We start from the raw sequence: 12,398 nt of genomic DNA, 5'->3' as shown, positions 1-12,398 counted from the left end.
CGATCACAAAAACTACACCTAGTAGGTCCTGTCCAGTTACGCTTTGTCAAGTTGTCCTTGGTTAAGATGACTTGTTTATGTACAAACCACATAAACACTTTAATTTTCAAAGAAACTTTGACTTTTCAAACATATTTGGAACTAGGAATGGAGCTGGAATTGATAACATCGAGATACATTGATTTAACTGTAAACCCTCCAGACCTAGTAAGATACATTGATTACAAGGCTCACGATGAAGATATAAACCTAATCCGGCCTACTGGCCTCCATTATGACAAAACATGACATGGCCACTTCAAGAATCCAAATCGTATGTCACCTAGGATATGGCTCAGTAATTGTAACCCCATTCCAAGATACGTCATCTTCCGGTACTAGATTAGATCGAGATCTGCCATGCATGTAGCGGCGTTGCCCATATCGTGGAGAAGCTGGAGATGGTGATTCTGTTCCAAAAAAGAATGCAGGTTGTGCCGGTGGCTGAAGCTCCATGGTGTCCCTTGTTAACATGAAAATGACGGTCGATATTTGAGGCCTGTCGTCAGGGTCCGGTTGGACACACAGTAGCCCGATGTGGATGCACCGTAGCGCTTGGCTTCGAGGGTATCCATTGAGTGATTCGTCCATCATTTGTGATATTGTTCCTTTTGTCCAGTAATTCCACACCTGGTAGATGGTTAACATGGATGATGCTTTTAGATACAATAATATAAATGTTACTGTGTTCAAAGACACTAACAACTGATGAAAATAAAGTAAATCCAGCACTTACATCACTAATGAGGTTCACGGTATCCCCATAATCTGAACTGCAGTTCCTTCTCCTGGTTATAATTTCAAAGACTAATACACCAAAACTGAAAATATCGATCTTGGTTGACACACTTCCGTGTATTGCGTACTCCGGTGCCATATAACCGCTGCAGAGGATGAGCAATTAGGCTTGGAAACGCACCTTCACTAAGTGAAATAGTTCATAATTACAAGTATCTTTTTTGTTCTTGCAAACTTCATTATACGCATTTGACTTACAGTGTTCCGGCAGCTCTAGTGGTTTGAGTATGAGTGTGACCTTCTTGTAGCAGCCTTGCCAATCCAAAGTCTGCGATCTTAGGATCCATCTCCTCGTCAAGAAGAATATTATTAGCTTTAAGGTCCCTGTGGATTATCCTTGGGCTGGAGTCCTCGTGAAGATACAGTATTCCCTTGGCTATTCCAAGAATGATGTTGTACTGTTGCTCCCAGTTTAGAGTATTAACCTCACTAGTATCTGTTGCCGAAAAGAATATGTTCAACTTACATTAATTGATGCCGAAAATAATCATAAATAAGGAACAATCATAAGAACTCACTTGGCTGAAGAAGTTTGGAAGAAAATAAAACGGTGTATGAATCTTAGTTGTGCAAAATTTTTTTGCTGGAAATACTACAGTAGTGATTTTATTTCAATATAAAGGACATTTTCACTCTCGATACAACCGCACCGAGCGCATATAACGACCCAGAGTAGTGAATGGAGGGGAAAATAAATACCGAATAGAAAGTTGTCGAGGCTCCCATTCTTGATATATTCATAAACAAGCAACGTATCGCCCCGATGCGAGCAAAACCCCTGTAATCTGACAAGATTCTTGTGCTGAAGCTCCGCCAATAGCAGCACCTCATTGCGCAACTGATGCAAACCATGCTCAGTCGCTCCCAAAAGCTTCTTCACTGCTATTTCTTGCCCATCCGGCAGTATTCCCTGAAAGAAATTGTTTTTTCAGAAGATGCCCAAATGCGCAATATATCCGACTCTTTTTTCACTCACTTTCTTGCTTGTTTTCATACTGTTTGCCCGTCTTAATTCATCAGTTCGGACTTTTGGATGAGCTGGCTTGAGCATAAATTCAATACGAGTATACGACATACCTTGTATACAATTCCATAACCACCTTCTCCAAGCTTATTCGCTTCTGAAAAGTTCTGGGTTGCCTCTTGCAGTGCCGTCAAATCGAAAATCAGGGCTCTCGCCATCTTCTGAAATGCTGGTTTCATATGAAAAGCAAGAATGTTGTCAGCAAACGGCAAGTCCAGCTCTAGAACGAACAGATGACTTTGCTAGATGCAAGATTCTACTCACGATTATCGTCCTCGGCGGCCTTAATTTTTCTCTTGAAGCGGATGAAAGCGAAAACTGATAGTAGAATCAATAACAAGACAACAGAAGAAGCAATGCCTGCATAGATTCCTGATGCATTCCTTGTCTTTGCTGAATGGCGAGAAAATAAAAGATTGATAAATGCTTTGTTCAGATAAGAAGAGAAATGTAAAGTGTGCTAGATACTACCTGCTCCATGCTTGGGAGTAGCCGAAGGAGATGGCGGTGGCGGCGCCTGAAGCTGAAGCATTGCCTGGCCGTCGTAGTCGTAGATGGGCCGCACGCTGTACCTCAGGATGCACCACGCTGAACCAGCCTCGATCCATCCGGGGTTAGTGCCGCCATCCAAGTAGGGCGTTGCCTCATCTTGGAGTCTCCGGAGGCAGCCGTCGCACTGCGCCGGCGCCAGGTTGGGCATGCACTGCGCGAGGCCGTAAATCCTGGGGTTGAAGGCCACCTCGCCCGTGGCGAAGAACTTGCTTCTGATTGTCGAATTGCTGCTCGCCGCCGGAGACGGCGACGACACCGCGTGGTCGGACACGGCGGCGAGGATCGCACTGACCGCGGCGCCGAACCAGGCGGCCGAAACCGCGACGCTGGCCCGATCAGCGACAACGGAGAAAGTGATCTCACGGACTTGCCACTGGTCCGCGCCGAGGAAGTCGAGGAACCGCTGGACGGAGAAGCGCAGGACGCAGCCGTCCTCGTACATGGCGGCGCCCGTGTCACCGGGGCAGCTCGCCTGCGCGTCGCCGAACGCCTTGGCCACGCACGCGCGGCAGGACGAGGCGTTGGTGCCGCCCCGGCAGAGGGCCATGCCGTAGACCAGGCCGGGCGCCGTGCCGACGACGGCGCTGGCGAAGCCGTTTGGGGAGGCGGAGGCGTTGCCGGGGAGTCCCGCGGCGAGCAGCTTCAGGGTCGAGGGAAAGGTGCTGTTGGACGTTTGGGGGTTGCCGTCGCACTCCATTGAGGCCGACTCAGCCGGCGCCAGCAGGTGGACCGCGATGATCATGGCGAGGACGGCGTAGCCGCCGGGGAGCATCGCCGTGGAAGCGCGTGGGTGGAAACCGGTGGACCGGCTCGCTTTTCTTTCGCACGACGACAGAGCGGCGACGGCGACGGCGACGGCGACGCACCATTTGTCATATTTTTTTCCACGAGTACGAGTGGGTGCGCCAAAGGAGTCAAAGTTGATTGGCCGCCCGCAGAGCCGCAATTTTGGGTGTGTGGTATCATGACTGGCAAGTGGACGAGTCATCAGCCCTATCCAACAGGACATTGCACACAAGATTGGGACCCGCATGACAGCTCTCGTCAGTGTGCCTAACCTGTCCCTGCCGGCGCCGCTGTCGGCGCCTCACCACGATGTCCTCTCTCCTCGTCACTCCAAGAGAGAAAGCCATGGCATGTCCTGATCTCCCCCTCTACCGACGGAAGATCACGTAGAGGGGGGTCTAGATTGAGATCAAATCCAGGGGCATGGACGATTCAAACCAATGCGGCGGGTCACGCGAGGGAGCGGCTCGCCGAGCGGGATTTGTCACAAGCAGATGTGGGAGGATTAGACAGTTGGTACATGAGACGAGGGCCCGAGCCAGGCAAACTGGAAGCGAGCGGGTCCCTTTGCATGCCGCCGCCGCCGCTAGTTCCCTCTCCGTTCGTCGGCCGCTCTGGCGGTGGGAGGGAGGGGGGGACCTCAGACCTATGGGTCGAGTGTGTTCTCAGTTTGGTTAGGATTGAGGGAGTTGTTGAAGCCATCGCGGTGGCGTCATGCCTGAATAAGTTGTCCTAGTCTCGGTTCGCAGTCAAACGGGGATCTTGCCTTGGTCTAGGAGCCAATGGGATGGGGGATCCCCGGAACTCGTTGAGGTCGCGGGCTATGTTGTCTGCAAATCGACCGACACTAGTTGGGTTGGTCATCGGAAGGGATGTGGTTGTGTGGAGAAGGAGATTATTCTTCCTCCTCGTCGGTATGATTTTTCTAATGTTGTTCTTCCTCCTTCTTTGTATTGCTGCTAGAGGGATGTCCTGCTTGGGCCGGATGATTGGCCCGGGCGACTGGCCCTGCCGTAGCATCGAAACTGTATCCTAGTTCACTTTCATATGGAAGGGGCACATCTAGCGGTACTCAAAGCCACATATGGTGAAGGGTTGTTCTCACAAGATTCATAGATGATGACACACATCTTCGTGTTTCAGGTTGTTTTAGGGTGCTCTTTGTTATTCTGTTAGGGTGTCCTTGTACAGGTTAAGAACTTTGCATTATTTCCTAATTTGAATACAAGCATACTTTTACAAAAAAAAAGAAGATGTGGGAGGACTGGCAGGCTACATTGCGCAGATAGTTCAAAATGCATGACGGATATTGCCTTGATACTTTGATACTAGCTCGATACAGTTCGATACGTATTCTTTTATTTACATTTTTTTAATAAACTAATATTTGATACACATGGGATACTGCTGTGCCACATTTTAGATAAGGAAAAGCATGATGTATCTAACTATTTCTTAATTTTATTTGTATTTACAACTAACTAATTTACTCTATTTTGATGCCATATTTCCATTTAGAATCTCATATGATCAAAATGAAACTTGGAGCATTAGCTGAAATACTTCATCACTTGAATAAAAGAGATACGCCTCTCATAAAAACTCCTTATTTTCGCATTTTTAATTTTTTTTTTGTATGGTAAAATGTGCCTCATTTATATTGTAAACGTATCCATGTATCCTAATTTTTTAAAAATTGACGTATCAGATGTGTCTCCTTATCGCGTATCCAGTACTTATCTAAGTATCCATGCAGCGTAGTTGGTAGTAACAAATCCCATTATCATCGAGGGTATACCGGATTCGTCAAGCAAAACAAAGAGAGGTGGAGCACGAAGCCAAAGAGAGGGCAAATCTGGCGAGGCTGGCGCTCTCTCAAACTATGGTGAAGGAGAGAGGGAGATTGTTTGCGAAGGGGCACCCATCCTTTGAGGAGACCCTGGTATGGGTGACGGCAGAACTAAAGTCATCGGTACCTCTGTCATGGGAGGGCATCATCATGCTCCACTTCGAGGGAAGCATGAAGATCAACTTCTATGCCGGAAAGAAGTTGCCCTGAATCTAGTAAGTACCTCCCCCCTCATCTCCTTGCGTGCTCTTGAGAAGTGTGGAAATCTTGCGCTTGTTCCTGGTGCGGTGATGATTTTGTTAGAAAGACTCGTCCTTGTATTTTTGCACCCATTGTTTGGCTCGATCCTTTGCATGGAGCTCTGACTAGGAGGGAGTGGCGGAGCTTGGCCCAAATAGTTGGGCAGGTCGACTAAAGGAAATAACTACCGAGCTTTTGTTCCATGGTCTAAAAATAGGTATTCACTTATCACTCCATTAGTCTCCTTGAACTCAATTACTACTATAAACCAAAGTCATTGAGCACAAATGATCGGGATATTCATAGTTTTGTCTAGAGTTTTGTGACTCTTTCATGATGGTGTACATGTCGATCTGCTCCATTTAATTATAGAGTTATATACTGTTATATCTGCTCCAAAACATATGGCACAGTTGATTATTCACAGTTTCCAGTTCACAATTTTAGCCGCAATATTTATTTATGATACATAAAAAATATAGTAAAATGGCGTATGGCATAAACGTATGAGAATGAAAGTTGATTTTACATGTCCAATCACTATACTTCTGCATATCTTATAGTGGTCAAAGTTTTAGGCATTGACAATATGTTTACTTATGTGCCTCATATTCGCAACAGTACAGCGTATTTATCTTATGTATGTACAATGTATATGCTTTCCCGTGTCCTTCTCGGGACTATTTTTTCATGAAGAATAGCTACTTTATACTGAAGAATTTGTATGCCTTAATTCTTGCCGTCGATATATTGAACTTCAACCATTGTAATTAGAACATACATGATCCATTACAAAAAAAATAACATACATCATGATTCATTACTACAAAATGCGAGAATGTAAATATAAATTATTTGCACTAAGAGATGTCCACGTATTTCTAGTTTGAGTTGTCCATGCATGATTTATTACTGGTAACATCTTTATTATTTTTAAATGAAAGTATTTTGCCAAAAAAACTGGCCCCACAGTTTTTGCTGTGTACATACACATTTATTTTTCTTTTTTAATCTGATAGAAAATATTTTATCCCATCGTGAAGCACTAACTAAAGAAAGAATCCGTGTTGTTTTTTTAACACAAAAAGGGAGTCCAGATGATGATGCGTATTGTGCTTGGACTTTCTTTTTGTTCTCGGACTGTTTTGGTGGGGTGTTGGGATTCTCACATGGGAGTAGTTGGCTGCTGTATTTTGCAATACCAAACTTATGCTTACGGATGATTGTCTCGTACACCTTTTTCTAAAGGGAAGGCATATGAGTCGTGTCAAACTTTTGGTTTTTGGAGGAGACATGTCAAACTGTTTGCGCATGATGATATTTGATATTTGTATGTAACACTACATATTTTAAATCTCAGTCGTCAATGTTTTAAACTAACGACTGAGATAATTTAATAATAATAATAATAATAGTAGTATTATTATTAATAATAACAATAGTAGTAGTAGTAGTAGTAGTAGTAGTAGTAGTAGTAGTATTAGTATGAGTATGTAGATAGATAGAACTTTGACTCGACGCATACACATTGGACTTTGACGCACGGTTTGGTCCATGGCTTTGCGGAATGATGAGTCATGTGCATCCAAACTGGTAAAATCCCTTCAATTCAACTGAACTCCAAGCCACCTTTTGCGACTACATTCAGTGGAATGGAAAAGGTTCACCCGTCCAGTTTTCTCCTTTCATTAACGGAAGATTGCTACTCTCGCCGTCCTATAATATAAAAGCGTTTTTTACACTAAGTACTTGCTTAGTTGCAGAAAACGGACAAGGACTTGCTTTGCCAGTTGCCATGGTCGTTCGACAAGGACGTTCACTAGGCAGGCACTAGGCACTAGCAAGTTTCATTCCCCCGTCTGCAAAACATACGTTCCAACATCTTGCTTAATTTTATACTATGCAGAAAACGGACACGGACTTGCTTTGCCAGTTTTTTTTTTTTTTTTTTTGAAAGACACTTGCTTTACCAGTTGCCGTGGTCGTCGAAAAGGACGTGCACTAGGCAGGCACTAGCAAGTTTAATCCCCCCGTCTTGCAAAACATACGTTCCAACATTTGCTCGTTCCACCATGCCCGCCACAAGGCCGAGGATGATGTCTCACCGGCTTGTCCTGTCCGTGGCCATCGTCGCCGTAGCCGCCCTGCTGGTGCACCACGCCGCGGGATACCCGTGGCAGGTTTGCGGCGACGACCAATTCGCGGCCGGCAGCAAGTACCTGGCCAACATCAACCTCCTCGCCGCCTCGCTCCCCAAGAACGCCTCGGCGTCCCCAGACCTCTTCGCCACCGCCGAGGCCGGCGCGGCCCCGGACAAGGTCTGGGGCCTCGCGCTCTGCCGCGGCGACGCCAACGCCACGTCCTGCCTCAGCTGCCTCGCCCAGGCCTTCCGGGACCTGCCCAACGTGTGCGACTACAGCAAAGTGGCCACCATGTACTACGACTCTTGCACGCTCCACTACTCCAACGCCTCCCAGGACCCCGCGCCGGTGGCGGCGCTGACGTATAGGTTCTGGGAGTACACGAATGTCACGTCGGAGAAGGGACAGTTCAACCGCCTCGTGGCCAGGCTCGTGAACGCCACCGCAGACTACGCCGCGTACAACTCCACGCGCCGGTACGCCTCCGGTGAGGCCGACTTCGACCTGGAGTTCCCCAAGATCTACAGCTGGGCGCAGTGCACGCCCGACCTCACCGCGCCGCAGTGCTGGCGGTGCCTCGCCAAGATCATGGTGTTGTTGCCGGAGGTGTTCGTGGACAGTACAGGAGCCAGAGCTCTTCAGGTCAGGTGCAGCTTCCGGTACCAGACCTATTCCTTCTTTGATGGCCCTGTCATGGTGCGCCTGCCAGCACCAGCACCGAGCACCCAAGCACCGGCGCCTGCTCCTGCGCCTGTTGCGGTACCCACGGGTTTGACGCCGGCGCCGGCGACGGCATCCACACAAGGTGAGCTTTAATTTTCACCCAGCCTGCTTGCATTTGCCTTGCCAACGATTTGGCACAGTGATCGACAACAAACAATTCAGTGTTGCCAAACTTTGGCAACGGACCAATCAGACTTCTATACTTTACGATTCATATTCTAACAAAAAAATGAAAAAGAATTGGCAAATTTTGGCAATGAACAAAAAAAAAACCCGCATTTATTTGTGTGTACTTTTGGAGGAGGTTAAATTAACTAGATGTTTTTTTATAGTACGCTATAATAACATTTCTGTACCTAGCTTCTAACAAAAGGAGCCATGTGGAAAATACTTTCAGGTTAGAGCGCCTAGAGAAAAAATGGTTCCAATTTACAAATCAAATGAGATAGCAATCCAAATTTAGAGAGAAGTATGAAGAAAAAAAATCCTCTTTCTAACACATTTTCCATTTGAGCTGACATTGTTCTTGTACATTGCTCAATTCACAGGGAGAAAATACAGTGTCCCTGGCATGGTTCTTATTATTCTGCTGCCTACTCTAGCTGCCATAAACTTTGTGGCTTGCTTCTTTTTCTGGAGAAGGAAGCGGCCACTACCAAAAACAAAACAGTCAGGTATGTGCAAAATTCACCAATTTATAACGGGAAAGATTTCAAAGGACCCAAAACGACCTAGACTATGTACTCGTTGTGACATTGTTATCCACCATTAAACAGATCCCAGTTATTTCGCCGACGAGGAGGACAATCAAAGTGTAGACTCGATGTTGATTGACATTTCAACCTTGCGGGTTGCAACCGGGGATTTTGCAGATAGCAACAAGCTTGGTGATGGCGGATTTGGTGCGGTGTACAAGGTGCTAAATAGACATATTTCTACTATATAAATTGCCAACCATCTTGAGAGTTCGTTAATTGAGCTTAACTCTGGTTTGATCTTTTAGGGTATTCTTCCAGACGGCGATGAAATAGCAGTGAAGAGACTATCGAAGAGCTCAACACAAGGAGTTGAGGAGCTCAAAAATGAACTCTCTTTGGTTGCAAAGCTTAGGCACAAGAACCTTGTAACACTTCTTGGCGTCTGCTTGGAGCAACAAGTGAGGTTGCTTGTCTACGAGTTTGTTCCTAACTGAAGCCTCGACCTCTTCCTTTTTGGTACTTGCAATTGAATCATGCTCAAAGTCAATTATGGCCTCCTTCTCTCTGCATATTAGACATTAATATATTCTATATCCATTTACTTTAATAATGAAAAGCAGATGTTGAGAAACATGTAGAACTGGATTGGGAAAAGAGGTACAAGATTATTAATGGAATTGCTCGAGGACTGCAATATCTCCATGAAGACTCCCAGCTCAGAGTGGTCCATCGTGATCTCAAAGCTAGCAACATCTTGCTTGATAAAGATATGAATCCGAAGATATCAGATTTTGGAATTGCGAGACTTTTTGGGCAAGACCAGACCCATGGAATAACGAAACATGTCGTCGGCACATAGTAAGTACTATAACACTCATATCAGGCTAATCCAAGTGGTATGTTGCTTAATAATCTAGTGGTAAGTAACCAAATATAATGTACCCCACCATGTTCTTACAGCGGATATATGGCGCCGGAGTACGTGATGCGTGGGAACTACTCCGTGAAATCTGATTCATTCAGCTTCGGCGTCATGGTTCTTGAGATTGTGACGGGAAGGAAGAACAATGACTACTGTAATTCTGAGAAATCTCAAGATCTTCTGAATGTGGTATGTGCTTGTTGTTCGAATATCTAATCACCATTATTACTAGAGAACAACGTGTTAACCACTTAGTAGGCCACAGTTTTTTTTCTAACGAGGCAAAGATTTATCCATTTCATTAATTAAGAAAAGAGCTTTCTGGTTAATTAGAGAAAAACGGGTGAAAACATGCACTTAGACTTTTAAGCTCATGGCTACTAAAAATGGTGCAGATATGGGAGCGTTGGATGGCCACAACGGTGTTGGGCATGATGGATCCGTGCATGAACACCAGCTTCTCAGAGAGCGGCGTACTAAGATGCATCCATATAGCGCTTCTGTGTGTTCAAGAAAACCCGGCTGATCGACCGCTTATGTCGTCTGTGGTCATGATGCTCGGAAGCGATACCGTGCCTCTCTCTGCCCCATCTAAGCCGGCGTTCTACGTCCAGAAGGCTAGCGACAACTTTGGCATCGCGTCAACTTAGCACAATTAACATGTTCTTGAGTTGAAAATTAAAGAGGTCGGCTCTCTGAGCAGTTTTAACACGGGCCCTCGTACCTTCTCTTTTACTAAAAGTGTATAATAGACCAGAGCTATTGATTTTATGAAGTAGTGATTCTGAGTAACTCTTACCTTCTTACCTCCCGTGTGAAAAGAAGAGGTTAGAGGGGTCATGTTAAAATTGCTCCGGCTCTAAAGTGGGTTTATTGAGTCAATGACTAAATAACATTGTGGTGCACTCGCTACATACATGCATTTCTGCTAAAGTGTGGTTTTTATTGACTCGCTGGACACGTGTGTGTTGGTATGTATGGATAAACATGTAGAGCCACCGTGTTCATTTTTTTAGAAAAAAGGCAGGAGCCCGACTTTATAAATAAAGACATTATGGCAAGGTTCAGAACAAGGTTCAACAGGAAGGCATAGATAAAAAAGTTCACGGCAAACAAGCCACGTACAAATCCTAAACGATCAAACCAAAGGATGCGTAGGCCTGAGAATAAACACATAAACTTTGCGACGGTTCTCCACGGGGGGTCATGGGTTAGAGGGTGTGACTTATTGGTTTAGTGACTTAAAAAAGTCCCTATAAGTCCCATCTAAACCAAACAGGAGGGACTTATAGGGACTTAAAGTGGGCATTTGGGACTTATGAAATAAGACTCTCAAGGAGAGTCTTATAGGGACTTATAGTTGTAATATGGTCTTTTAGTCCATGTTAAGTCCCAGGAACCAAACAGGTAGGGACTTTTTAAGGACTTGGGACTTATAAGTTGGGACTAAAAAAAGTCTTAGGACTTATGAACCAAACAGGGCCTTAATATAGGGTGATAGTGGAGGCGCGGATCTTGGAAACCATCAATGCAACACCATCAACATCCAAGGCTTTAGCGAGAGGACTCCACTACTGAATAAAGACAACCATTTAAAACAATTAGTTAGTATGACAGTTTGGAAAAGAAATGCTCAATCATAAATTTGTTACGAGTAGTCCATAAAGACAACCCAAGAGAAGCAAAAGCAATCCAAAATACCCTAGCAAACTATCCCGGGTAATTTCAAGGATGCGGCGGGGAGACTGGGAAGGGGAAGCGGGCTCCGGCTTGACAACACGGAGAAGCGTCTCCGGTTGCGCCGCCAGACCATGGATGTGGAGGAGTGAGCGACGGAGCATCAGCTTCATCTGCTCCTTGTAACTAGTATCCTTCATCGCATACACCGCGTCCTGCGAGAGGACGAGCGTCTGCGGCGGCGACACCGATGTTGCGGTGCTGGTCCTCCTCATCGCCGAACGAGATGACGATCTCCTCCTTTGCGGAGGAGCCGGCCGTGGAAGAGCAAGACGGTGTCGCCACGATCCTCCGGAGCCGTCTGTCGGTGTCGAGGCCCAAGACATGTGCATCAGAGTACTTTGTGCACGACATCGACGATGGGCTTAAATAGCCGTGGCCAAGGCAGCCGAACAGATGGTCAACCCGCTTCATTGTGGCGCAACAGCCAGAGTTGGTTTCTCAGGATGCTGCGTCCGCATTAAAGCGCCGTCGTCCGAGAGGTCGCGTCTGTCAGTGCCACCCTCACGTCCGGTCACATCACGCGGCATCAATGTCGGATGTTGCATGCTCTAAACCGGCATGAATGCGGGGTGAGAAGCGGCACGGGTGTTAGATAGAAAGCGTAGGAGATGGGGGTGGGGTGGGTGGGTGGGTGGGGCAGAGTTGTCGGACACGTGTGTGGCAGCGGTTCGGACGTCCGCAAAGCCCCTCCTCTGGTTTGCGAGAAAAAAAAAGACTTTCGGCCCCGCTGGCAGACGGATACAGGACCGTATGACAAAAACACGTCCGGACCACATGGTCTAAACATATACGGGCGGTTTAAAAGGGTCCGCATAGAGATTCCCTTATGTCCCCCACCACCATGCTCAACCTACCCGGCGAGACGAACCAGTCCATTGGCTTCACC

At 46.3% G+C, this 12,398-nt stretch overlaps 1 protein-coding gene and 1 pseudogene across 2 annotated transcripts; one reads left to right on the top strand and one right to left on the bottom strand.

The window, feature by feature from the left end:
• Window positions 1-138: 138 nt before the first annotated feature.
• LOC123183278 (putative receptor-like protein kinase At4g00960) lies at window positions 139-3,327 on the bottom strand. Its single transcript, XM_044596052.1, has 7 exons — window positions 2,333-3,327; window positions 2,126-2,254; window positions 1,915-2,030; window positions 1,537-1,747; window positions 1,036-1,273; window positions 776-923; window positions 139-669 (listed from the first exon to the last, which is right to left on the bottom strand). The coding sequence occupies exons 1-7, from the start codon at window positions 3,183-3,185 to the stop codon at window positions 319-321; spliced, it is 2,046 nt and encodes a 681-aa protein (XP_044451987.1). The 5' UTR covers window positions 3,186-3,327; the 3' UTR covers window positions 139-318.
• A 4,004-nt stretch (window positions 3,328-7,331) lies between these two features.
• LOC123183277 (cysteine-rich receptor-like protein kinase 6) lies at window positions 7,332-10,678 on the top strand (annotated as a pseudogene). The gene is made up of 7 exons (XR_006492478.1): window positions 7,332-8,234; window positions 8,701-8,826; window positions 8,929-9,068; window positions 9,156-9,366; window positions 9,471-9,708; window positions 9,811-9,961; window positions 10,168-10,678. The product of XR_006492478.1 is annotated as a cysteine-rich receptor-like protein kinase 6 (transcript).
• The last annotated feature ends 1,720 nt before the right edge of the window (window positions 10,679-12,398 follow it).

This window comes from Triticum aestivum, chromosome 1D (assembly GCF_018294505.1).
Source record: "Triticum aestivum cultivar Chinese Spring chromosome 1D, IWGSC CS RefSeq v2.1, whole genome shotgun sequence".
In the NCBI taxonomy this organism is placed as follows: Eukaryota; Viridiplantae; Streptophyta; class Magnoliopsida; order Poales; family Poaceae; genus Triticum; species Triticum aestivum.
Note: the sequence above shows the minus strand (reverse complement) of the source record. Positions and strands in the feature narration are given on the sequence as shown.

Coding starts and splice junctions, on each gene's coding strand:
- LOC123183278 (XM_044596052.1), bottom strand. CDS start 3,185: ATGCTCCCCGGCGGCTACGCCGTCCTCGCCATGATCATCGCGGTCCAC. Junction 2,031..2,125: donor GGCCGCCGAGGACGATAATC/GTGAGTAGAATC, acceptor ATATGAAACCAG/CATTTCAGAAGATGGCGAGA. Junction 1,274..1,536: donor CCTCGACAACTTTCTATTCG/GTATTTATTTTC, acceptor TTTCGGCAACAG/ATACTAGTGAGGTTAATACT.